The sequence below is a fragment of the Ambystoma mexicanum genome, chromosome 2q, assembly GCF_040938575.1.
Source record: "Ambystoma mexicanum isolate Mex_15411 chromosome 2q, UKY_AmexF1_1, whole genome shotgun sequence".
Lineage (NCBI taxonomy): Eukaryota > Metazoa > Chordata > Amphibia > Caudata > Ambystomatidae > Ambystoma > Ambystoma mexicanum.
In genome coordinates this window covers 944,541,531-944,569,400 of record NC_090924.1, presented here as the reverse complement: position 1 = coordinate 944,569,400, position 27,870 = coordinate 944,541,531, and the positions used below count along the sequence as shown (strand labels likewise).

Below are 27,870 nucleotides of genomic sequence, written 5' to 3'. Positions count from 1 at the left end.
GTTCCAAGAAGCTGCTGGGGTCTCACTTGCTGTTTTTTATGGACTGGTATACACACACTATCTGGGAGAAACATCAATTTTTCCTGTGTCATGCACAAAAAACGTATGCAACTGGCCAGAAACACATGAACATTTATTGTTGATAGTATCCTGCGTTGTAAACATTCATACAAAACATACAAGTGCTTGAAACATTGCTTTTTGTTTGTGTTCCAGGGGCAAGGTGGGATATTCAGTCTGGTGTCATCGCTGAAGCACACTTGAAGGATCTCTCGCCAGCCATGCCGGTCATCTTTGCAAGAGCGATTCCAGTGGACAAACAGGAGACCAAAAACATCTATCTTTGCCCTATATACAAAACAAGAACCAGAGGGCCCACTTATGTTTGGACTTTCAACTTAAAAAGTAGAGAAAAGCCAGCGAAGTGGGTAATTGCTGGGGTGGCACTGCTTTTAGCAGTTTAGCAGCAATTTTACTACAAAATAAATTCTACCTCAAATATTGTTAGACAAAACACTTTTTTAGAACATATGTACATGTTACATTTGAATTAGCTGATTTGGTCTAATCATGGAAGACCGCCCACTAGCTCTGCTTAGAATAAATGGATTATAGTACTAAAAACAATCAGAGCAGCTTTCCGACTAAAACAAATTAGTTTACATATGGCTATACAAGTTAATACAAAGGTCTTAATACCGTCACAATATAAACAGTATGCATCATTTACTCTACAAAATGAGAATGTGTATTCAATTTCATTTTTGACTATGATAGCAAGTCATTCTGGTATATATTTTTACTTTTGCCATCCATCCAAAATGTTTGAATGCTAAGAAATTTCTAGTAAAATATCTGCATTGTATTTTTAAAGAAAAGCAAATTGAGAATACTTATTTGTAATGTTACAGCTGCTACAGATCCATTTTAAGAAATTGAAATATTTTCATTTTTTACTATTCAGCAATCAAAATTAAAAAGTTGATCAATTTAAAAAAATCTGAATTTGGAAGGTGAGTCCGAAATTTTTTTTTGCGATTCAAAAATTAAAAGACAAAGGTGCAAATGCAATAAACTACACTTATTTTACACATTCTTCAGCTAAAAGTGGTTTAGTTCCCCCAGTGGCATATTGAGTAGTATACAAAAGTACATCCATTAAAGAGTAAACTAGTTATGCATCTGCAAAAATGCCATGCGACTCCGTGCCACAGGCAAAACCTGTAGTGAGTCCTCTTTTCTGATTAAGAGCACTTTGAATGATAGGATTTTCAAGTTCATGGTTCAAATTGGAAAATGTAGAACTAATAGTACCAAACAGCAAATTTTCATTGGCTAAGGTCAGTATTGGCTGAAGCAGTCACGTGACCAGCGGCTACTCAACCACTATGCATCAGTTTAGAAAACTAAAGCAAGCCTTATGTATGGGCATGACTTCATTGGAATTCCTTGCTTCATACACTGAAGCATTCAAAAAATGTGGTTCCATTTTAGTTGCTAGTTGGCCAGTCGGCCAGTCATGCATGTTCATATAACTATTAAAACAAGACTAAAATCTAACTGCTCCTTAAGCAAAATATGGAAACAGGAATGTACAAGATGATCGACCTTATTTTTCCTCGTTTCTTTAGACGCAATGCAACTCTTATTTACATATATAATAACTAGACACGAGAAACCAGGTTATGTCAATAGTTTGCTGTATAGCAAACTGCCAAATATTTAGCCACAACAATATTAACCATTCTCGGTTTAAATCTCATCCAGTGTAAAAAGTTTTCACAGCAAATTAAACACTTCAGTCCTCTTCCATGTTCGGTTTCTGTAAACTGAAAAACAGAAATGGATAAGTTACACATTTAGCATCTTCAGTACATAATATGGAAACAATTAAGACCAGTTTTGAAGAAGAAGAAAAAAAAAAAAGGACCTTTTACCCACGTTATGGATTAACACGTTGCTAGTCCTTATTAAACTTTCCTACACACTTCTTGGCAGTTTGTCGCAAGGAAGAAGGGACCAGAGCATTTTGCACAGCAACTGCTTTTTTTTTTTTTTAAATGCAACGCAAGGACGCAGGCACAGCAGCCCATTTTGCTCATGCACACTACACCCGTTTCTCCACCTACATGGGCTTATCTATGAAGGCCACGACTGACAGATGGCTATTTTCAGCAAGGGAGAAATGACACACAGGGAAAAAGCTTTGCACCAAGTAATTACATCTGTTATTTTTTACTTACACTTCGTCTTCAGATCGAGCAATAATATTAGAGCTTCCTGTGGCATGAATTGAAAATATCCCTGGGACTGGGTGGGAGCATGGGGCAGTCTTCTAGGTGCCCTTCGGCCCTATTCTTCTCTTTAAGAGATGTGTTACTCCTGTGATTAAGTCCCCTGATGTTTTCAATATGCCAAAGAGGCGATTTAAAGTGCTGGGTGCTACCCCAAGCCAGTGGATGTTGGTCCAGGGGATTTCATTGCGAGAATTCCTTTGTTAGCCCTCCCTTGTCCGAGTCACAATGCAAGGGACAATCACAGTACCTCATTGCAAGAGTCAGGGGGGCCTTGACCTTCCCCTCTGACAAAGCAAACAGTTCCTTTAACTGGTGTCCGTTTCATTCATCCAGCTTTGGTAGAGAGGGTTTTAATACAATTACAAGTAAACCTAAGACCGTGGATTCTATTTCATGGCAAACAGTTACTGAAGTGTTGCCTGCAGGCAGAGCAGTCTCTCGGCAATGATCCAATGAAGCAATTTCACCAGACACGCACACACACGAAGAATTGTAACAGTACCCAGTGTTTTTCCAGCACTTAGTTTACATGCTGGCTAAACAGGAGACCTAGGCGGCACCTTAGGGTCAGGGTGGGGAGAATAAAACCCAACATTGTGGACAGGCCAGTTAAAGGCATGGTCTAGTAAAACATGTTATTTAAAAAATAGATAGGCAACATAAAAAAAAAATACTAGCATTCTCTTTTTTAAAACTTCCTATGTAAAATTTTGAGCTATTCAAGCTCAAAATTCGCAAAAGCAAGCACATGGGCGCATCCATTTTGTGAAATGGATGCCTTCCTGTGCTGGCTTTTGCGGCACTAATGAAGGAAAAGCCAGCCAGCTGTAGTAAACAAAAGCTACCGCTGGGTGGCTTTCCCTTCATTAGTGCTGTACGCGGAGGACAGGGACCGGAGACCAGAGCAGGAAAGCTGCAGCTGAATCAGAGTAAGTGCTATTTATTTTTTAAAAAAAATAAGCACTAGCTGCAGGTTTTTTTCTAAGTTTTCCGGGCTGGAGGAGCCCGGAAAACTTAGAAATAAAACCTTAGCTTTAAAAACGTTGTATTTATGTTTGCAGTCGCTTTTGAAGCGACCGCAAACATAAATACGTTATTGTGTTGGAAAACGCTGCGGTTTTTCTTTCCAAGTTTCTCAGGCTCCTCCAGCTCGGAGGAGCCCGAGAAACTCGAAAAGAAAAACCGCAGCGTTTTCCAACACAACCGCGTTGTGTTTCTGCCTGAATCTGCTTTCCCATTTGGGGCCCGAGAGCCCCAAATGGGAAAGCAGATTCAGGCAGAAACACTACGCGGCATGTAAACACAACCGCGTTGTGTTTCTGCCTGCTGTGGCTTTCACTTTAGCACCGGAGACCCAAAGTGACAGCCACAGCAGGAAGAAACACAACGTGGTTGTGTTGGAAAACGCTGCGGTTTTTCTTTCCAAGTTTCTCAGGCTCCTCCGGCTCGGAGGAGCCTGAGAAACTTGGAAAGAAAGACCGCAGCGTTTTCCAACACAATAACGTTGTATTTATGTTTGCGGTCGCTTCAAAAGCGACCACAAACAAATACGTTTTTAAAGCTGCGGTTTTATTTCTAAGTTTTCCGGGCTCCTCCAGCCTGGAAAACTTAGAAAAAAAAACGCAGCTAGTGCTTATTTAAAAAAAAAAAAAAAAAAAAAAAGCAGCACTTACCGAGATTCAGCTGCAGCTTTCCTGCTCTGGTCTCCGGTCCCCGTCCTCCGCGTACAGCACTAACGAAGGGAAAGCCACCCAGCGGTAGCTTTTGTTTACTACAGCTGGCTGGCTTTTCCTTCATTAGTGCCGCAAAAGCAAAAGCCAGCACAGGAGGGCATCCATTTCACAAAATGGATGTGCCCATGTGCTCGCTTTTGCGAATTTTGAGCTTGAATAGCTCAAAATTTTACATAGGAAGTTTTAAAAAAGAGAATGCTCGTATTTTTTTTTTATGTTGCCTATTTTTTAAATAACATTTTTTACTAGACCATGCCTCTAAAGCTTTGATCGAGCCTCCTAAACTCAAAGAATCGCCTGGTTTACTCAAACAGCAACCAATCACACGGTTATCCCTGTTACAGACTACAAGCGCAGACCGATCCAGAAGCCCCATTTAGTCAGTGTGGGTTGGAAGAGCAGGAGGCTCGGCGAGTCCTAAGAAAGAAGGGGATGTGGTAACATCAGGAGGAGCGGCGGAAAGACCGGAAAATGTAACAAAATCAATGATCTTGAAGCAGTGGCAAGATCAATGGTACAGGAGCCAAAGAGAAGATTGAAGGAACAGGAAGAGAAAACATCTTGGGTCAGAAATGACAAAGGAGGTAACATCAGGTCACGTCATTAGCAAGGTGTTAGCCCAAAGAAATCAATGGTCAACGGTGATGGAAAAGGGGTTGAGGTTTCACCACCAAGGAAGTGGTTTCGAAGAAAAGACCCCAAAAGGAGAAGGTAGTTTGGAGGTGGCAACAGCAGATGGTGAAGGTGGTATAGATAAGGGGGTGACAAGTGAAGGAGGAGCAGAAGAGGGAACAGTCAGGAGAACTGAAAAACTGGTAGAAAACATTCCCCCAAGACAGATGCAATAGGAAGGTTATTGCGGCCCAGGTCAGCACTAGGCAGGATGAGAGAATGGGAGTAGGAACACAACTGGTCAGGGGGAGTGGGGTTATCCTGTGATCAGAGGCGAGAGGAACCAGGAGGAAAGGCATGCAATGCAGATGCTCAGGGGGGTTTCTCTCCCATTCTCCCTGCCAGTTATAACCACTGTTGTCACCACCAGTCTTCAAATATTTTGCCAGATAGACCCTTCGGATACAGCACCCCGGAATGCCTGCACTAGATCAACGACCAAAAATGTTTTTGGGTCACCCTAAAGCCTACAATATTCAGGAAAGATGGCGAGCTGTAAGGACTTGGACGAACAAGTCGGATGTCAAGAAGGCCGGTGATGCTACGGCACCAAAGAGGACAGTGGGGGTGGTGGGGCATCTCAGAGGGCAAGGACCCACATGGTGGGGAACCATAGTGACCACTTTATTGGTTTGTGAAGATCCCACTTCTACTTCAGTTGGGCCCTTTTGTACAACAAACCCCAAATGAAGTTATACTAACTAATGGTCATTGTGTGCTTCTTGGTCTCAGGAAACCCCGTCACACTACCTATTGTGGTTAGGAGTATTGGCCCAAAATGGGTGGCACATTGCTCATCTGTATGCTTTGCATAGGCAGTTATCTGGTGGTTGGTCTGGCGTAGTAAGAGTTTAGTTTTCGGACATGAGGAACAGCGTGATTAAGTAATTAATGTGTGCATCTTCTGTTCCCCATGTGGGGTGGAAGGCTTTGAACATGGGTCTTTTAACAGATTCAAGTCACATTAATACTAAATCAGGGCAATTAATATCTGCCTTCTGGGTCTTGTGTATCTATGTAGACCTGCATGCTTTGCATAGACTACCTAGCAGTACTTGCAGAAAGTGATGTTCGAGTTGAAGAAACAGTTGAAAATCTGTATTTGTATACTGGCTGTCCCACCTGTGTTAGAAATTGCATCAAATGGGTCCTTTGCAATGAAACACTAATTTGCACCTGTATTTCTAGTTGTGTGAACGTTGGGAGTAAAAGGAAGCGTTTATGTGCCAGTGTGTAAAAGATTTGAATAAAGTATACAATCCACCTTGCAAAAGGTAGATTTAGTGAATGGACAAACCTCCCGATTGCAAAAGAAAAAAAAGATTGGATTTTTGCAGAAAACTTGCTTTGTCTCAATAGAACATTACAGCTATGTGCATGTCAAGAGGGTGAAGTGCTCCTTCACATTTTTCGGATATTGGAAGAAAATTGGCAATTTTAGACTCCAATGACATTTTGTAATGAATTTCGGTGAAAAACGAAGGAGTTTCAAGACTTTATTTTTGCGCATTGTGTGTCTACTTCTATTGCTAGAGTTTGCTTGCCATCATTGAAGTGATCGATAATAAAGCCACCTGGTAAAGTCATTTAGAAATGCTTTGTGCATTGGCTAAAAAGGAGGAACCCCTCAAGATTATACAAAACCGTGTTTATACACCAGCCTGGCAGAGTGGAAATGTGTTTTATGCTTTCCATTAAGTTTTTGACCGCTGGTGACTTGCACCAAGACACTTTAGATTGCAAGGTGGGGATTGCTGCTAAATGTACTTTGAGTGTATTTTACCCCAACCCTTAGTCGAACAGGAGGTAGGTGGACAATGTCTGCAGATGAGCAATCCATAGTAAAGACCTGATTCCTTTTGCAACAAATAAACATTTTCCTTTTATTGAAATAGCAATGTCTTCCGTTTGGTTTTCTGGACCAATTGTATATCCATGCAACGTTGATGTAGGTTTAAGTGACCCAATTATGAGCCTCCCTGTCTGAGCCAGGTTGCCAGACTCGCGGATTGGGGTCCGATATCAGGAGATTATTGCTCAACAAGCTGACAAAAAGTCAACTTGATTGGTTGTTGATGTAAAAAGTGTAGTCAGTGAGGATATCACACTTGTGTCCACGTTGGAGCAATCAGGATTAGCGTCGGATTTCCTGGAACAGTTTGTGAATTATTTTACACAGGAACAGAATCAGGTCTGGAGTGGTGGGGAAAAGCCTACGCAAATATACCTGACCAACTCATCCATAATATGTTCTCAGGAACCCTCATTGTGGGTATCGGGATGCAAACATTGAGAATTTTGCATTTTTTACTTGTTGCAAATAATTAGATTTCTTATGTCCACATGTGCTGAAGATTTGAGTATATCTTGGCGAGTTCCCACTCATGACTTGAACCAGGAGCCTTGTATAGGATGTCCGCTAGACAGTTGTGCACTCCGTTTAAGTGTTGGGCTTGAATGAATTCATATCTGTGTATGCACTGATGTCATATTTGCTGAGCAGGTAGCGAGTGTCTCTGAGCGCATTCTGTCCAGTTTGTTTATGCAGAACAAGGTTTTCAGAGTCGAAATTTATAAGAATGCTTTTGAGGGGGAGCATTGTCTTGTCCGATGGCCAGCAAATCTGTCTGTCGTCTGCTGTGAATGACTGAAAATGAGCTCCCCGCCAAAACACTGACGCAACATTAATCTTGGTGTGCACTGACAGATTCACAAAAAGGTTTTCCTTTTAATATGTTTGCACAAGACCACCACTTTAGCAAAACCACCACTAGATCATCCCATACCCGGTTTCTTGAGACCGTGGACTTGTGATCCACTCCTTAAAGGGTGGATGTCTGTGTGTAGACGTGCTAATGGAATATGAGGAACACATGATGCTATCATTACTGTTATGGGCTTTGTTAGGTAAGAATTTGTAGAGTCCAACTGGTTTGGGACTTTACAAGACTTATCTCTTGGTATTAGGCAACCCACCTTTTAATATAGGCCTGTGCTACACAAGTTGGTAGCGTGACTGAGCAGCCATGCTTATCTTAAGAGGGGTAATGTGGGCTGTACAATGAAATCAGTAAATGCAGGTATCCAAGTAAACACTTACACACCAAGTTATAGTACGAATATTTATTCATATATACACACAAGGATAATAAGAATCTTTAAAAAGCAGAAACTAATAGTAACATTGTTAGGGAGAATTCTCAGAAATGTGCCAATTCCTCTCTACCTTTTCATTTATGTGCTTATATCGGCTTATATGTGACTGTACCTTAGAGACCCGCAGCCCTTTTGCTGGACTCTAGGACTTTATTTTTACCTGGAGAGAGTGAGACCCTATTTTCCACTCTCTCATGTATTATTCTATGATTTGAACTCGGTTTCTTTTGGTTGTTGAGTCTGACAAACGCCATAGGCATCATCTTTTTACATTGTGTCACACAACACCTTCAGGGACGTCTTTCAGATTTCCCAAAGGTTTCTTTCTCTTGGATAACTGCAGTTTCCAAGGACAGTGAAGTGAAATTGACTATACTTAAATGTGTAACTTTCTAGACCCAGCACACACTATCTTACAATAGGGTGCTGGAGGGGCAAAATTCGCAGTCTTTGCATCCAGATACCCACAACGAGGGTATCCCCTTTGTATAGGTTCTCATGTAATATTTTTATGTTACCCTTTCCTCAATGAATGGCTGCTGGCATTGGTTTACTTTTAACTACCATGGTGTGTCTTTACCGCGGGCTGTGTTCGCATCTGCAGCAAAGCACCCAAGGGTGCCATTTTTGTCAAAATGGCCCAGTCTTCTTTTTTTTTTTAACCATACTCTTTGTGGAAAGGTCCTTCTTGAGATGTACTCCGTGCACCAAACCAGGTTTGGTCCTTTTGTTCGTTTGGTCTTTGGCAGGACTCACGAGTGAAGCCTGCCTCTGGCTCCAGGGCTTCTGGCAGGGGCAGGAAGTGAGGCAGGTGCCCCAAACTCCCTGTGCTTAGTCTCCTATGAGAAAGGCATGCACTCTTAGGTGATTGGCCGGCTGGCTGTTCCGGCAAGGACAGCCACCCTGCTGGGTGACCGACAGCTAGGCTGGAATGAATGGGAGAAACCTGCATAAAAGACGAGGCTTTTTGGTTTGGAAGGCAGAGTCAACCACTGGACGAAGGAATCCGAATAAGAACTTGGAAGAGACGCCTGCTGCAACTCCTGGACAGCTGGTTTTCCCGGTGAAGCCCTGCTGCTGTGCTGAAATTCCGAATTTGCCGCGACTAGAGAAGCCCTGCAAGGACGACTTCTCCCCTTGAGTTGGTGGGACCAATCAACTCCAAAGTAAGCCCATCTGGACATCCTCTCGGAGCTGGTTGTATTTCCACTACTGCTGCTGCTGGATCCAAAGAGCCAGTGAGAGGAACACCAGATTGTGTGTGTTGCTTTTAAGTTGGCCAAAAGCTCCAGAAAGATCCTCCGGACTTCCAGGAAGCAGGACTGACTGAGCCTGAGCCACCTCAGAGTGCTGGACCCCAGATGCAAGGAAAACCCATCTCGACAGCCCAAAACCACAGTGGTGCTTTTCACAAGGGTCGGGAAGAGCTGAAACCGCGAAGTGCCACTGATTTGAAGATTGCCGGTTGCTGTTGCTGACTGTCCCATTGCAGTGCAGGAGTACTCCAGACATCCTCCCTCTTGTCCCCACGACTGAGGCCCAATAAAACAGGATCTGCAGAGCTACGCAGGAACAGAAGCCAGCTGCACCTTTTTTGTTTTATAACCAAAAGGTACTGTACAGTCTATGAGAACTTACCTCTTGTGTAGCCACTTGATCTCACTTGAGACAGGTCTTGTGTCACGGATTTAAAGATACGGCACACTCCAGACCAGGACTCTTTCCACTGGCCAGGGATGTGGCGCACAATAAAAACGCGTTCAAGTTTATTTATTTCATATTCAGCTTTCAGAAGGCAGCCAACCCGTCCCACACCCCTTGACGTACACCCAGTGTTGCAATGGACCATGAACCAGGCCGGTGTAATAATGAAATATTTATTTTTAAATTCAAATGAAATCAAACAGATTCAATATAGGGCAGCAATCACCAGTGTGGTGATAGACGGCAAAATTATAGGTTACACTTTAACTTTCTAACATCAGACACATCAATGCAAGAATGTCCGGAGGAAGGTCCACTGTTTCCTCATCAAGGAAAGAATTGCCTTCAACACACTAGCGTTGACGCACAAATACCTTCATGGTCTTTCCCCTCCCTACCTAGCTCAAAGGATTGCCTTCCACACCCCTTCAAGACTCTCAAGAGCTACCTATACTAACAGAATCACTGTTCTCCTCACCTGCAGAGTGCGGGCGGGCAGTACCGGCTCCCCTAGCATGGCAGCCAGCTGTTGGAGCTCCCTCCCCCCCTTTCATTAGGACGATTGACTCCCATGCAACCTTCAGGAAAGCTATCAAAACCAGGCTCTTTGTGTGACAATGCACGTGTTCTGTATGCTGTTTCTGTTAATCTTGTAAATGCAACTAAGCTCTCTGTACAAAGTTTGCTCTCTGTTTGGGCCGCATTTGTGTAACCCTGAATTAAAGCCTTCTTACGTTTGGTGCACAGCACCACGATGCCAGTGGGCTGCAGTGCCCTCCACAAATACAAAAATAAAGATTAATAATAAATAAAAATATAGAATAAAATCAAGATTAGTTTTTGGTAATACTTTAAAATGGCACAACGGTTTGGCATTCCCCCTGCAACACTCCCTCAAACGCCTGTTAAACAGGTTTTCTGTGGGTGGAGAGTCGTAGCAAGGAGTCCGGTATAATAGGCAAAAATTAGATTGAAAATCCGACCTACCACCCCTGAATGGGAGGCCAAAATCGGATTGAAAACTCTTGAAAATGAGCAAAACGGCACTCGGAATTCACTGAATAGTTATTTTACATGTGCGGTTGAATAGATAAGACAGGAATTTGTGTGGCTGTACTAAAGCAAGAAAACTTGCAAGCTATGAGGCAAGGTACTAAACCACATGCAGACAGACAGGTACGAATAGACTTTGGGAAGGAAAACAGTGCAGCAGAGTCACACATGGCAGAAATACAATTTCTTAGTTTTCTCAGGCTTAAAAAACAAGCAAACAGCTTAAGAAATGAGCTAAGCAATCAAAATCGGAAATCAGTTTTACTGATGAGGTACCAAGGCACAGAACAGGTATGGAACTAAAGTGAAAGGATGACCCTTAATGGGTGACAGTATGGGATTCTTTATAGGGAATGAAATTCGGATTTTAAAAGGGAAACTATTTCACTGGCAAACTCGGTTTTGTACTACTGCAACTATATTTTATTGGCTAGAATATAAAAGAAAGACAGTACGCAAGGAGGTTAATTTGCAAGGTTAACATTCATGCCGCATTCAACCCTATGGCAAATTAATTAATTTATTCAGAATAGTACTAAGAACTTACACAAAGGACTGAAATGATTTGGAAAGAATTACGCTAACACATGGAGACTAACACAGATTCTTCCAAGGACAGGATACACAGAGGATTCTGACAATTTAAGAAGTTACCAGGGTACTTATAGGATTGGACAGATGTTAGGTAACAGAGCGGTGTATGCAGCTTTTTGATTCTGGGTTAGGGCAATACTTACAAAATGCACTTGAGTTGGGTAGTTTGTACCGCTAACCGAGTCTCTGGACAGCGGGACAAGGATCTGGTCACTGGACAGCGGCTGGGCTCTACTTTAAAGGGAACAGCAGGGCAACCGGGGTCTGGTCACAGCAGGCGGCATCAGCTGGGCAAAGACAGGTCTGGTCACTGGGTTCTCCCAAACAGGTCCGCAGCCTTTCCTCCTTAATTGGGATTTTTGTAGGGTTTAATTCTGGATTGGTAGTTCTGCCTGATCTGGATCACCTACCTCTGGCCTGGCTCTGGAGTCTGGAATCTTGCAGGGTGAGTGTTGGATGTCTGGATCTCTGGATTTTGAAGGTAGGATTTTTGAATGTCAGATTTTTGAACGTCCTCACTCTCTCTGTGCTTCCTCCTTTTATAAGCAGGATGACAGAGAATTTTTACTACGTGGGCGGAAGTAACCTGGACATACCTCTAAGATAAGATAGGTCAGGCTGTGGATATCGCCATTCCCCTGCAGGCTGATTGTACCCAGGGAAGTGACATCAGTTTTAGTGTGGGTGTTTATGATGTGTTTTGGTTCACCACAGTTACTTTTGCCAAAATCAGTTCTAAACCCTTATATTTATAATTGTTATCCGCATGAAAATCAGTTGGCAGATCCCATATTTTTTATTTTTTTAAAATTTTATTTGCATTTAATCTATTTAGATTTTTACAAAGACGTTTTGATCCTGTTGGTAAGTATTTTACACTGAATGCGCCTTTCAAACCCCAAGTCTGTGTGATGCTACTTTGTCCTTCTGGTACCCTTTCACAATTTCTATGGAAAACATTTCACCTAAAATTCTACAAATGGCTACATATGAGTTTAACAGTATCAGGCATATTTCAATCACATTTTACATCTGTGTCATGTACGCTTTCCCCAGAAATTCTACTTTAATGCCATACACGTCCCCCACATGCTAGGAAGACCCACATCGTCTCATCTGGGCGATAACAAAATTAGATTAAAAACCATCATAATTTCACATCTGCTTGTTCAGATTACTGAACTAAGTGTCTTAATGTAAAAAGTCTTTTCAATCAAATGGCTGGCTTTGTTCCCAAAAGCGGGCAGTCTTTCCAAACTCCCAGCCAAATGTCTTTCCCTGGTCAGCTTGCACACGAGGTTGTCATGACGCCTGCTTTGAAGTCCTTCAGTTTGAATGCAGGGGATTTCACACTTCTGATGCTAACACATGATTTGGAATCCCTTTTGTTCTTGGGAGTATCTCTGCCAAGCAGTCTGAGGCACTCTGTAATTAGCACACTTGTCCCCCAAAGAACAGGGCCCCTGCCTTGGCAGCATCAAATCACGGGGAGGTGGGACATTTGGCCTTTGAGCCAAACTTGTCTAACAGGAATGCCTGAGCTTCAACCAGGCTGTTGAAGTTCTTTTTGTGAGGAAAAATAATATATACTGAGTAAAATACACCTATATTTTTGCAGCCTTTCTTCCCAACATATACAGTTTTGTTTCTGGGCATTTTACAGTATTATTTGCATTTAACTTGCACAATGTCATTCACTGCTTAAAAAGCAGGGTAACACAGGTTCATTTTATTTCTCAAGTTCATGTAACAAATGCAATTTCCCTCGCATTTTCAATCTGAAGGCTTTCATAGCTTTGGACAATTTCTTATACAATGGGAGATGTTCAAAAAATGGGTTCTTTGAAACGGACACCAGGCAAAGGAGAGAGAGAGCTTCTTTTGAAGTGGTCCGTGTGTGTTAAATTGTTTCCAAAGTGAATGTTTAGCTTTGCGGCTGAAATGAAACTTCTACTTTTTACAGACTTAATTTGACACCAATGTTGTTCAGGGAGGGAAGGCCCTCATTTCATGGTGTTCAACCTGAATATAGATGCACATGTTGCGCATTCGGGGAAGTGCGTTTGAGAAGTGTGTGAGAAGCTGATTTGCGGCTATGTTGCTCTGTGTGTGGGCAGACCCGCTTTATGGTATGCCTTGCCATATCGTTTCATATACTGTGGATAATGGACTATAAGTAAGACAGAACGGGTCCAACACCTGACATTGTGTGTTTTATTTCAGATTTTCTCCTGATTCCTTTGGATTGTTTAATTGATATTGCTTTTCCTACCAACCTACTTCAATTTGTCACGCAAATGCCGTATTTTGGCGTGCTCCTCCTTCTGGATAGTCACTTCCTATAACTGGAGAACGCCCGCGCATTCTTGCACGCTAATTCGGGAAAGTGCGGGAGGAGCTGCTTTGCTGCGGCGCAAGCAGCTAGCAGTCGAGTCTCACAGGTGGGGTGTTGTCTGCACGTAGAATTGTTAGTCTTATCTGTTGTCATACTTTCACTTTGTACCACAGTTCTGTATTTAGAAGAGAGTTATTGATCTGCGGCAGTGTGGATGCAATCGCAGATAACAGCTGAAAATGTCACTCCGCACCGTAGTTACTAGAGCTTCAGTCATTCCAAAAGTTCGTTCACCCAAACTTGCTCATATGACTCCTTCCACACAAAAAAAACTAATGAACCTACCGAGCTTATGAAAAAAAAAAAAAAAACGCTGCATGTGGATATCTGTGAATTTTGTAAAGTTATGTCTGATACTGTTCAAACACTATCCAAAACCGATTGTCTTGTTTCTCCTTCTCATACCGATAATCCTGCATTTTTTCAACTCAGTCGAATGAAGCACAGATGAACGCTTGTTGTGATGAAGTTTCTGATTCAGCGCTACTTGGCAGTGAGAGCGAGGGCCCTATTACAATCAGTGCTCAGGATGTATTCCAGGCGTTACAAGCCCTGTGTAAATCTATACATATTACAAGCAACATGCCTATGCAAGATGCATTTCTAGATAAAGTGGGAATTATTGGTGTTCCTAATACGGTTGATATGATTAGTAAAACACTGACTGAAATTTTTAACGCACTGTTGTTGCCATTGAATTGTGAGGCTATCAACCATAAGGACGTCATCCTTATCTCGCCTTCTAAACCTGATAGCTCAGTGCATAGATCTAACTCACCATCTCAGTCCCCAGATATTTTTGACAATTCTAGGCGAGATTTGTCGGGTTTATCTTTCATAAAGCCGACGCCCCGTAGAAGCGTAGTATCCCCTAATGGAGTACAAAATCCATTTGTAAATCAGGATTTATTTAAAACACAGCCCCCTCTTTTAGAGGTAACCCTCATGGCAATGCATACTACCATCCAAGCTTTGGCAAAGTTGTTTGAAATCTTAGACACTAAAATTACTAAACAAAAGTCAGATCGATGTGATTATGCTATGGATAGCAGCTCAACAAAATAATCAGAGAATTGACTAAATTCTCGTTGCGCAACTCTAACTTGGGAGTTTGTCTAATGGAAATGAAAACAAAATCTGCAGTGCATGCAAATCAAGTGAGTAATACTTTACATTCATTCCTGCAATTTCACATGTAATCCAATCAGAGAAGGCACCACGTGCTGATCATATGTCAGTTGTAGATAATTCAATAGAATTGATTGACTCTCTGCCAAAATCTACACTTGTATGCCCTTTAAAATCTCAACCTCTGACTCCACATGCGATATTTCAAACAATCAACTATTTCTAGGATGACTCATAAGCCTGAAACATCATTAGTTACAAAAAGAGTCAAAAAATAATTAAAGCTTCAACTGCATTGCAAAACAATGTATATAAAAAAAAATAAAATGGTCCAAAAACACGTAATGTCATTGCCAGTACTGCTGTTTTGAATAAATATAAAAACATGGCTTGAGGATCAAATGAAGGCAATCACATGAAAGCAAATTTGCCCACTAGCTACCAACCCTTAGATGATCTTACATCTACCATTTAAGATCAACAAAGAAATAGTAGAGATGACCCACAGCCATCTGCGGTGGTGCCAAATAAAGACTCAATGTCATCAAACTAATCCGAAACCCGATATAAAAACAATGCTGAATGACACTTTTTCTGCAAATAAGAGAAGAAATACAAAAATCTATTGAAAACTTTTTGATAAAAAAATAAATCAAAGCCATCAAGCTAAGTGGAAGAAACAAAAAGTAACAAAAATCTCAAGGATAAGGAGATGACTTTTGAAGAATATATAGCTTATAAACACCATTAGCCAAAACAATGAAAGCTGCAGTCAGGCTCGACAATGCAAAACCTAGAAGAGATCCAGACCCATAAATATCTTATCGACAAAAAATACAAAACCCCATCATCGGTTGACTATAAAGTGTCGTCCATCACCATTTTCTACTTCTGATTTATGCCGTTCTAGCATTTGTAATATATTCTCTGAAATACAGGAATTAGAAGACATAACCTCTATAGATATTGAGCAAGTGGAGTTTCTAAATAACTAAGATCTGGCAATGGTGAGACTGGATACGCTCGTGTGGTAAGGAACACTATTTAGCAAGCAAAAATTGATATCTTGAGATCGGGTTTCAAAGTAGCTCAGGATCCAATGTACACCATAATACCATTGTTGATTTGCTGCAATATCCCAGACAAAGAATCACATTCAATGCCTTCAGTACATTCAGGTAAGTTCAAGGCCTCAGAGCATTGGGAATAACATGACAAATGCTAGATATCTAACCTTATCTCGGACAGGATTATTACTGTAGGCTGTTGGAACACGCAAGGGCATGTTCATTTATGTAATCAAAATACAAATATACTTGATTTGTTTGACATTCTAATATGCCAAGAAACTTGGTTAGTGGAACAACCAGACTACTAACTTAATACCAGCTATATTCAAAAATAAAGGTCGCCCCACGTCAGGCCTCATGGTAGCCATTAAAAACAATAGTGGCCTGACTTTACAAACATGGGCCTCTCCCAGTGCACATCTGCAGATGGTTAAGATTTTTTATAGTGGTGGTATAATTTCTCTAATCAATGTATACAAAAATCCTGCTGTGATGGTAAACCATAGATTTCTTTTTAGTGATCTCGAAGAGCTATTAAACTTGATAAATCTAACCCCCAAGATTACAAATGCCATAATTGCAGGTGATCTGAACATACACGGTCTCACTTTCGACGAAAACAAGAAAAATGCAGCATATGAAAGATGGCCATCCCTGAAGGATGAACGCCAGTTGCACATACTGAATGGTGCAATCAGAGGTGATGTCCCACCTGACGCCACTTGGTCCTGTGGCTCAAGTGAATCCATCATAGATTATGTATATGTTGATCTAAGCAAGTTGTGAAACAAAGCACGAGTGATCATGAAATGCTCACACTAGAATGTCGCTTACAGGTCAATTTTCGCCACAACAAGAAAAAGCTATTTGGTGAATACATACAAGTTAATAATGCAAGAAAGCGTTTAGTTGGAATGATAAATCCCTTAAAAACATTGTTGAAGTACAATCTCACAATAAGGAGAGTATTAATATATCTAATGATAATTACATTAACGCTTTGCAGTTATTTAAGCTTCACTATCTCGAGTTCTGGGAATACCTATGAGAAAAGGCATACATTTGACTTGGAGGTCCAAGAGAAAGAGACGACGGAGAAAGCAGAAAAGGCTAGTACTCATGAGAGATCAGCCTTTTTAAGATCTTTGAATTGTACATATAATAACTGGCGGAAATCTGGAAAAAGTGTTTTATATCAAACAGATGGAGAACTGATGTTAAGTGACATTGCTAATAAAAATTTGGCGCAGATATGGGGATTTTTAAATCTGGCAAATCAGAATACGCATTTGCCAGTACAAATTAAATGTGTGGCAGATGAACAATGGATTGATTATTATACAAAATTGTATGCATGTCCATCTGCTGCTCCAAGTGGCTTGCTGTCATCTCCCAGCCCTACTTTGCATTTGGAATTTGACGAGGAGGAGGTTTTGTATTACATTAATAAATCAAGCAATTCACGAGCCCCGGGCCCGGCCCAAAATTGGGCAGCCCTCCTTTCTAACATATTTCAACATGTGTTAAACCCAGCAAAATCCCAGATTCTTGGCGACGTTCGATAATTGTCCCAATATTCAATAAGGGCGATCAGTCTGGTCCTTCCAACTATCGACTGTTCGCCCTTCTTGACGCACCTGGATAAATGTTCACAAGACTAATTCTTAAAGATCTTAATCTATGAACTTATCAGAAGCAGCAAAGAAATTGCTTTCAGACAGGCTTTGTAGCAGGCCTTGGTACAGTCCTCAACCTATTTACCATCTCTGCAACTCAACAAAATCACTTCATTTCTGGACATCCACTCTACATGGCCTTTGTAGATTTCTAGCCCGCATTCGACCCCGTATCAAGAAAGATTTTATTCCATAAATTGCAGAAAGCGGATTGCCCTGCAAATCTTCATGTCCTAATTAAAGCATTACATACTAACACTCAGATACAAATAAGAACATCTATGAAGGGCGATTTGACCCCACTCATTCCAACATATCGAGGGCTGAGGCAGGGATGTTTCCTTGCCTTGGCCTTCTTTAATTTCTTCATCATGGATAGGAGTGTGGGATTTGAGAATATTGACAGTGATGCTCCCAAGATATGCGACCAGCAGATTTCAGCTCTATACTATGCAGATGACCTAGTGTTAACATCAAAGACGCCTCAAGGGCTACAACGTTTGTTGGATGCTCTATCCAAGTACACTGATCAGAATTTATTAACAATAAATCTGAGCAAAACAAAAATTCGGATATGTAACAATAGAAGGAATGCAAAATATAAAAACTGGATGCTGCAACAAACACCCTTAGAAATTGTACAGCAGTACACATATCTTGTAGTAGCAATGAGCAATAGTAAGTTGGATAAACCATACCTCAGGAATTTAGAAACTAAATTGACCACAGCAATGGCGCAATCACATATTATTTAGGCAAAGTATGGAAAGTTCTGCCTTGGTCTATTACATTTTATAGACAAAAGGTTACACCCATGCTACTCTATAGGGGTGAAATAAAGTTATTTTCTGAAGTCACCTTGCAGAAATTTGAAGGCCGATATTGGCAACGCGTGTTGGGGTTACCCAACTGTATCCAGACTGTGGGTGAGATACGAAATAGGCTTAATCCCGCAGTACTCTAGATACTTATGGCAAGTAAATTCGCTTTCTAGGAAACGTATAATGGCTCCAGATTCAAACATGAGGCTAAGCATTCTGTCTAGATATATGTTTACCACCAGCCATACATGTGTACTAAAATGGAATGATAAAGTTATTCAGACTAAGTCAAGAGGAAATATACTGGGAAGTCTTATTGGAAAATCCAAATTCAGCGAAAAGAAAACGATTCCATTCTGATTGGATTCGCACTAGGCAAATGTGGCAAAAGTATAAAGATTTTAAAAGCAATCCATTTGCTGAAAGGACAGTACTGTTGAATCCTATATGTTGAAGTCTCCTTTAGTTGTGCAAAGATCTGGCTTTTCACGTCTTAAGATTTAACCTATGGCTGACAAGAGATGTACAGAACAGACGTGGGCAAATTAATAACCATGATAGTGTATGTAACTTTTGCTTGGATATCCAGAACAAAGAAACGCTGCAACATCTATTAACCAACTGTAAAATGTTGAATGAATTACGCATACTGCACTTACTGTTACAGTCACCTGTGATCAAATGTGGCAAGTTTTAGTCTCAGGCCAAGTGACCTCCTTTTGAATTGCTGCTATATATTTTTTGCATGCACTGAAACTAACAATGGTATTTTAAGAATGACTATTCGAATTGAGTTAATCTAATTTTAGAATATATGTATAGATTTTAAACTTATGAATTGAAGATTGTGTTTTAAATAATGTTAAATCTCGAATTGTTCAAGTTTAATTGTAAAGTTGATTTATCAGCTAACTCAACAAAACAATTTTTTTAAAAAAAAATAGATATATAGATGAACATGGCTGTCTTTATTAAAGCAAAGCTGGGTGATGTTTAAAAATGAAAGTAGCACCAGTGCAAGGTCGTTTTAAACTCGGAACATTTTCTTATGCAGTTTTCCATTTTTGAGGTGACAGCACAGCAGGCTGCATTTGAATCCTTCTCTTTGGGTTCACATGAAAAAAATAAATGCAGACATTCTCGGAGTGTCTATGTTCCATCTCGCCCCATATGTGCTCAGCAGACAGCGGAACCATTATTTCTGTAACTGCTAAACCACAGTTTTGCGATGCCAGGGAATATGTGCGCAGCAGAGACAGCAATGCCATTATTTCTGTAGCTGATGAAATTCAGTTTTGTGATGCAGGGATTTCTGTTGCGCTGGTAAATGTACCCCAAACCTGGTTGCTTTTGTAGAGTTGCTAACAGCTTCTTTACCACACAAGCCTAAACAGCTTGTGGCCCTACTTTGATTTCTCGTTTTCCACAAAGACTTCTAAAACATTGTGCAAGACTAGTTACCTACCTCTGAGAAATGCTTCAGCTCACCTAGACTTTTGTCCAATTAGCTTTGGCCCGGCCTGGCTCCCTGAAGGACTTCTTCCCTCTGACTTTGTGTTTGGTCTTCCTCCCAGGAAGGTGCAAACTTACTTTGCATTGGGGGGGGTGTTCAAAAGGATGTAACTGATTAAGAAAATGTGTGTGATCTCTTGTTTATTCTAATAACTATTTTCTTCGACACTCATCTCAGTATTGCTCTAAGTGTAACAGTGACATATTAAGGTCCACAGTGTCCTAGCTATTTAAGTCACCTGAGGGTATAGGAAGTGTGTGCGCCATCCCAAAGGAGTGTTTGCTGAACTTAGAGAAACTAAGAATGCGTATATTGAAGGTATTGGTGTGTTGCCATTATATTGCTCCCTTCTGAAGAAGGCTTATTCAAACTGTTACATAAATTAATACATTGTTTAATCAAGAAACCTTGAGTCTAAGGGTTTAATTGGATACTCATAAGTTTGAATCTCGGTGTAACTAACTTCCCTACAGCTCACATTACCCCTTCAGTGCCATTTCCAGTCCCTGTTTGGGATCTAAATTTAATCTTAAAATTCCTTACATGCATTCCTTTCGAGCCTTTGCATTCTTGTCCGCTAAGGCTTCTCACTTTGAAGACAATCCTACTAGTGGCTATTCCATCAGCCTGCAGGGAGAGGGAGTTACAGGCTCTCTCCTGTAAGCCTCTTCACACCATCTTCCATAAATTGTCCTTAAAGTCAAACTTTCATTTTTACCAAAAATAGTCTCCGACTTTCATCTCAAAAGATCGCATTGCCATCTTTGTATCCTCCTCCTCATGCAAGTAAGGAGGAAGAAAGGCTCATGTAGAGCCTTTTCAGCCAGAGCAGAAGCATTAGAATAAAAGGTTGAAGACTGATATAAGTGTTTTTATGAAAATCCGATGGAATCTTCGGAATGAAATGTGGGTTCGTAGAGACAACCACCTTTTTCTTTATGAAACAGGTACAGTGGATCGATGACCAAACCCTGCAGTTCTGATACGTCCTGCCCATCAGAAAGATTACTTTCCAAGTGAGAAATTTGATGTTGACCATTGACAGAGGCTTGAACAGTGGTTTCATGAGGGCTGTTAAAACCTGGTTTAGACTCCATACTGGAGGAAACCTTTTCCTTGGGGGGGGGGGCTTCTGAAAAGGCCCCCAGGAAATGCTTTATTAATCTGTCGCTATAAAGCTGGGTAGATGTTCTTTTTCATGTGAATTTTTAGATCGCCGAAAGGTGAACCTTGACAGAAGATACTGTCAGACACTCCTTCGCTAACAAAAGATAAGGAAGGAGTTGTTGAGGTGTTAAAGGCTATAGGTTAGGCTGCTCTGCACACCAAGTGCAAAACCTTTTCCACTTATGGCTATAAGTGCATCCTCACCTCAAGAAACGCACAGCTGATCTTTTCTGTCCGGCTAACTACCACCCAATTTCCATTACTCCCTTTCTGGGCAAACTCCTGGAAAAGCTGACCATCTCAGCTTAACCTTCATTCCGATTCTGTTGGCTGTCTCCATGACCACCTGTCTGGCTTCAGAGCAACCAGAAGCACGGAAACTGCTCTCCTGAACAACCGTGAAGATCTGCTCCCCAACCTTGACTCTAACATTCCCTCTGTCCTCATCCTACTCGATCTCTCATCTGCCCTCGACACGGTCAACCATAACAGCTTGCTCAACCGTCTCCGTGACAACCTGGTATCACTGATCTGGCTCGGCTGACTTTTTCCTCTCTGATCGACCCTCCCAGGTCCAACTGGGGTCCTTCCTATCATCTATCAGCCTCTCTACCTGTGGTGTCCTGTTCCCCAGGGGTCTATCCTCTCGCCCTGGCTTTTTTACCAATACCTGGCAACTCTCGCCCACTGCATTGCCATTTTCTGCTCAAATTTCCAGTGCTATGTTGACGACACACCACCTTTTCAGGCTGCCCTCGGCCACCTCCTCTCACTCTCTCATCTCCGATTGCCTAACTGCCATTCAGGATTGGTGTGCCGCCAATGATCTTTGAAACGCCAGCAAGGCGGAGATCCTCCTCATTGGCACACCTTCACCATCCTTTTCCCCCTCACTCTCTGGCCGGCCTCCTTTGGCCCTCCTCCTACCCCGACCTGCGAGGCTAAGAACCTCAGGGTCATCTTTGACTCCACACTTCCCTTCTCTGCCCACATCTCTGAGGTCTCTGAAAAGTCAAACTGCCTCCTGCACCTCCTCAGAGGTACTCTGCCTTTGCTCTCCTTCCCCCAGAAACTCACTGTCTCCCAAGCTCTGGTTCTCTCTAGGTTGGACTATTGTAACAGCCTCTTTTTAAATCTACCTGCCTCTACTCTCCGCCCTCTGCAACTAATCCAGAACAGGACTGCAAGACTTGTCATTTGCCTCAAGCCCTGGGATCATATCTCTCCAGATCTGAAATCTCTCCATTGGCTCCCAGTGGTTGCAAGGATTAAATTCAAAACCCTTTGTATTGTCCACAAGGCTTTCTGGGGCCAAAATGGCTTCAGCTACTAGTCCGCAAATACCTCCCCTTTCGAGCTCTTCACTCCTCTACCTCTAACCCCTTCAGGGTCAGTTGTTTTTCAAAGAAACGAGCTGGGGGTAGATCTGTCTTCGGCTGGGGCCTCCCTCTGGAACAGCCTCCCTGACAAACTTGAGGAGAACTATCTCCAGTTCCGGAAGCACCTCAAGACCTTCCTCTTTGCTTCTGCCTTCGCTCCTCCTGTCCCCTGCTGATCTGCTCTCTCTTGGCACTGTGCACCCGGCCACCCTCTGTCCCCTGGGCCCAGATACCTGCTCAACCTCCTGCACTGCTTCCTGGCCACCCCGTGCACTGGAGAATGTTTCTGTACCCTTACAGTCCCCCCCCACCCCCACCATTTTCTTCTTTTCTGCACTCCTAGTCTGCTGCCGTAAACACAGCACCACTTGCTGGCTGCACTACCACAGTTTATTGTTCATCTGTTCTCCTCTGTTCCGCACTTTACACTCTCCCCCTTCCATGCACTTTCCCCTTTCCCATGCTCTTGCGCATTCTCAATGTCACTGGGCCTAGTAAGATCGTTGTTCTCTGTTCTCCCCTGTTCTCCTCCCTTGCCTTTTCACGTTCTGAAACACTTAGAACCTGTGTACGAACGCAATACAAATAAAATATATCATATATCATATGATGTATTGATAGATGATGCTCTTGCCGCAGCCAAAATGCAGCAGCAGTCTTGGACTATATTTAAATTTCCAAACTCGAATTGGTCAGGCGCCATGCCGCCAATGTGAAGGAGCCAGGGTTGTGATGCCATACCATTCCGTTGTTCAGAGATAGGAGATCCAGCTGGGAGCCTAGATGCAACGGACCGTCCACTGCCAAGTGAAGCAAGTTGGAGAACCAGGTCTGCCTCAGGCAAAACGGGGCTACTAGGATGATTTTGCAGGGAACTTTGCGAATCATTTGCACCATTTTCCTTATGAGAGGAAAAGGGGGAATTGTGTGGGCAAACATCCTGGTCCAAGGAAAGTAGAATGAGACAGACGCCCCCCCCCCCCCCCCAAGCGTTCAGATGAGGGACCCTGCTGGCAAACTGCTGGCATTGTTTGTTTTCGGGGATGGCAAAAATGTCTAGAGGGGGGAAGGCCCCATTTCACGAAGCCTGGACAGCACCACATTGAGCTCAAATGCTGGGGCCGGTGCCTTCACCAGGCGGTGCGACCACAGCGATTACCGCCCCAGAGTTCTGTTGTAGCGGGAGATAGCCGCCATATGGCTTTTATGGAGGCATGTGCCAGCCCCGCCTTGGCCAGCGACAGCAAGTACGGCAATACTTGAGGGGCCGTGATCCGTAGAGGGTTGCTCTTCTGTGCACGGCACCAGACAGAGAACCTCTTCCACTTATGTCCATAGCAGATGCCCGAGGATGCCCTGGCTTTTGCGAGAACTTCCTTGCAGCCCGCCGGGATATCGTAGCCTCCAAACTCTAGTGTTGCAGGAGCCAGGCCTGCAGGTTCAGCGATTCCCGGGTCTTGATGTATGATGGCTCCTCATTCCCTGGTGAGTAGATCCGAGTCCATCAGCTTTCTGACTGGGGGTTGGGGGGGGCGGGGGGTGTGGACTCGGAGATGTCCAGAAGGCCCTGGAACCATATCTGCCTCAGCCACGCCGGTGCAATGAGGATCATCCTGCACCGGGACAGTCTGAGTTGACGGATGAGTCGCAGAAGCAACTCAGCAAAATTCCTAGTAGGCCTTATCCATCATGGAATGGAATGCCCCTACGTCATCCGGAGGGGATAATTGAGCTGGACTACCCAGAGCGTCCGGGTCCGTATCCCAAGTATCCACTCTCCTTGGAAAAGAAGAGACGGTGGAAAGGGTGTCCTGTGGGGCAATGTCATGGTTTGAGTCAACCGGTTCTTCCTGCTCCCTAGGACGAGGACTAAATGCTCTAGGGGATGTAGCAGGATGCCTAGCCACGGATTGTCTTCTGGGGCGAGAGCCCTGGTCTCGTAAGGAATCAGACATATCCCTTTGGCGAGGAGTAATCCGAGGGCTTGCCAACGGTGGAACTGATGGAGCGTGAGGCATGGGAAGCCTATCGTCCTGTTGTCCTAGGAGAGATTGCAGAGAGGAGAGCACTTGCATGGACAGTAATGAATGGCGATTAATGAGAGGATATTGAAATGGGGCAACACCTATGCCCATTGATGTGGGTGGCAGGGAAGGCGCTGCAGTTGTGCGCTGTAGGCCCAAGATATGATGGATCCGGAAAAGGTGGTTGGAAACTCCTTCCTCGGGATCCGACTCGAACACCGCCTGATCGTCGTAAGGTGGTGCCTCAAAATAAAAATCGGAGGTCATTTCATGCTGTAGTATATCCTCAGGTAGTATGATCAGGGGCCTTACTGATAGAGGTTGTTCCATAGACGCAGTTGTCTGTTTTGATTTGCGCCAGGACTTCTGTTTCCATTGCAGGCTGGTCCGGTCCAGTAGAGGATGTACGCGGACATTTTTTCAATTTAGGCATCGACGAAGCGGTCATCAATGGTGTGGTCGTCGACGGGACAGTAGTTGACAGGGTGGTCGTCGACGGGATGGCTGTCGAACCAGTTGTCGTCGATGCAGGTGTCGACGGTAATCGAGACTTTGCTTGAGGCAACACTGCCGTCGATGATCGCTTTGTCACCGACATCGCCGATTGAGAACGAGACGGTCTGGATGACGACTTGGATTTAATGTGATGTTTCGTAGACTTGTGGCCAGAAGAGAACGAGTGATGTTTATCGCCCGTAGAAGAATTCTTCGCCGATGAGGATGTCGGCCTCGACTTTGATTTTTCTGTCGATGACGCACATTTTCTGGCAAAGTCTGGATTTTTGCAGGTGTTGGCTCTTCTCCCTTGGTCCTTCCGAGCGCGACGTAGAAGTGTCCTGAGCCGCGGGAACCTGTGACCCCTCACCACTCGACAGGCATTTTGAAAAGGTAATGAAAGGACAGCCTTATCCTGACGAGAGGATGATCTCGTCTCACCTGTCCTCTTTTTCTTTGGCAGAGGCTCTTCAGATCTTAATCTTTGGTGTGAAGGTGAGCTCTTGCCTAATGGAGTGGTAACTCTGCCACTGCGGGAAGAGCCGACCTCAGACACCGGATAGGCTCCTTCATTTAGCCAACAAATTAGGCGTCTATTCCTGTCCTTGAGTGTTGGAGAACCCTTGAAAGATATCTCAATCTTCGGCCGAATGGTTAGGGTACAAAGAATAAAAGGCCTGTCTCCCTCGTAAACATTCTCGAGGCCACAGGTCTCACATGGCCAGAACAAAGATTTCTTCGGACCCGAGGATTCCATAACGGGGCCGTGAAAACACTTTTCCTACGTCGGAAGACTGGAAACAGCAAAAGCTGAAGTGAAGAAGTATTTTCTCACAAAAAGAAGAATTCTCAGGAGAGAACTCGAGGTAATCCCAATGCTTTGGAAGACGGTTGAAATCTGAGGACAATCTGCGGAGGCGGAGCTATTCACTCGACGTCCCATTGGTGCTGCCCAAAGCACCCATAACGACGTTAATGGGACGCTCAAGGTGTCAACGTGTTATTCATAGGGAAAATATCATTTTAAAGTTACAGGGGTTTTCCCAGCCTGGCGACAGGGAATATTCACAGCATGTGATAAAGATCCAATGCTGGAGAAGTGGGATGGCCCATGAGGCAAGAATTAGTGCAGTCCAACTGGTGAGGACTACACCTAGCTGCTTGGAATTGGGTAACCCACCTTTTAATATAGGCTGTACTACACAGGTTGGCAGTGTGACTGAGCAGCCAGGCTTATCTTAAGAGGGGTAATATGAGCTGTACAATTGAAATCAGTAAGTACAAGTAAGCAAGTAACACTTGCACACTTCAATTCATATAAATATTTATTTACAATATACACAAGTTTCAAATAAGCATTCTTTCAAAAGTGTGCTGAAAGACTTGGGGTTAGCCGTGTTTTAGACTTTCCCCTTTGCGCCCAGGTGGGTGCACCCACACATGCGAGGTACCGTTTTCGTCGGGACACCCGTGGGAACGTGGGAAGGTAGGCCATGTGTTGTTGGCGGTGTGTTTCGGTGGGTGAGCCGAGTGAAATGTGTGGAAATTTTGTTGTTTTTTGCCACATTTCGGACTTTGCCGGGGGTTCTGGGTAATACATTCTGGGCCGATTTGTGCAAGTAAGATGTCTGCGGATTCCCACAGGTGTCCTCTTTTCGGAAATGCATGTGGTTCCCTTTTTTCCTTGGTGGCTTGGACATCCTATGCCCAAATCTGTAGGGTGTGCGCATGAGCAGAGTTCCTGAAAATATGCTGTGCCGAAAGACTTGGGGTTAGCCGTGTTTTAGCCTTTCCCCTTTGCGCCCAGGTGGGTGCACCCAGGCATGTGAGGGACCATTTTCGTCGGGACACCCGTGGGAACGCACAACATTTTTTGTGTCTGCATGGTTTTCATAACGTTTCGACCCATTTGCTGCTGCCCTTTGTCACACAACCCTTTCATTTCCCAAATGTGCCCTACATTTAGTTGCTGCGTTAGGCCCTATACACTTTTGTAACCTGCACAAGTCACCTACCCATCAAAAGGTCTGCCTGTGCTCCTTCAAAAAATGTATGCTTGCCCTTCCTCGCCGCATTTCTTTTCCTTATTTACACATGTCTGTTCAGGGCGTAATTATAAAACTCCTGTGTACCATGGCTCAGTTTTTGGCTTGTGGTATCGCTTGTTTTGCGAAACATTACAAAAAAATGTGCGATTTCCTAACTGCAAGAGTCGGGGGAATGTAGCGGAGCATTGTTTTTCCAAAATTCATACAAGCCATTGCCGTACCAGGCCAACCACATACCTTTTCTTTCGGTCATTTTCCCGCTTTTTCCCCAAACTATGGAATTTTTCCCCCAACATAGTTGTTGCCCGATGTGCACAAATCGCCCCTTCCTAAACTTGGAATTTTGTCTAATTTTCAGAAATGTATGCCTTTCTGTCCTACCATTCAGCTTTCCTACCCTTCTCTTCCATTCCATCCACGCAGGTCCTATTGGAAAAAAGGCCAAAATCGCCTAACTCTCACAAAACGGTTGATAACCATATAAAAAAATGAAAGACAGGAAAATGGGGAATTCAGCACAGCAAACCATTTGTTCGTTGCTCTTACAAGGAAAAAAAAAACACAAGCTTCTCCGTACATCATATTGACTTTTTTTGCAAAATAAAACATGTTCTCCCTTTTTGGATATTTTCTCTCACCCCCCTACAGCAAACTAGGATTCCTGGGTGGCGTTACGACTGCCTACATGTGGGAAAAAAAGGGGCTGAGATATCTCATGTAACAAAAAAGTTACAAGCCATTGAATGGCGACATACTGATCACCAAAAAAGGCCTTGGGGGGGGGGGGGGGGGGGGGGTTACCAATTGAGTCTTTCAGTTTGTAAAGGGAGGAAAGGTTAAAATCAGATTTAGAACATACTTTCCACAAAGTCAAACAATTCCAATCTCCCAAAGGGAGGCAGATAACTTATCCCATCAATAGTAGTATCCACAATGATATCCTAT

At 43.1% G+C, this 27,870-nt stretch overlaps 2 protein-coding genes across 3 annotated transcripts in view; one reads left to right on the top strand and one right to left on the bottom strand.

Moving 5' to 3' along the window:
• DNAH11 (dynein axonemal heavy chain 11) overlaps positions 1-464 on the top strand; it is a 4,227,155-nt gene extending 4,226,691 nt beyond the window's left edge. Inside the window, exon 82 of the mRNA XM_069648254.1 lies at positions 217-464. Coding sequence (XP_069504355.1) covers positions 217-464 — 248 coding nt within the window. The remainder of the gene's footprint in view (positions 1-216) is intronic.
• Positions 113-27,870, bottom strand: part of CDCA7L (cell division cycle associated 7 like) — a 185,969-nt gene continuing 158,211 nt past the window's right edge. For both annotated transcript variants that reach the window (XM_069648251.1, XM_069648252.1), the window contains one exon: positions 113-1,829. In XM_069648251.1, the coding sequence (XP_069504352.1) occupies positions 1,799-1,829 (31 nt within the window). In that variant the 3' untranslated portion in view covers positions 113-1,798. The remainder of the gene's footprint in view (positions 1,830-27,870) is intronic.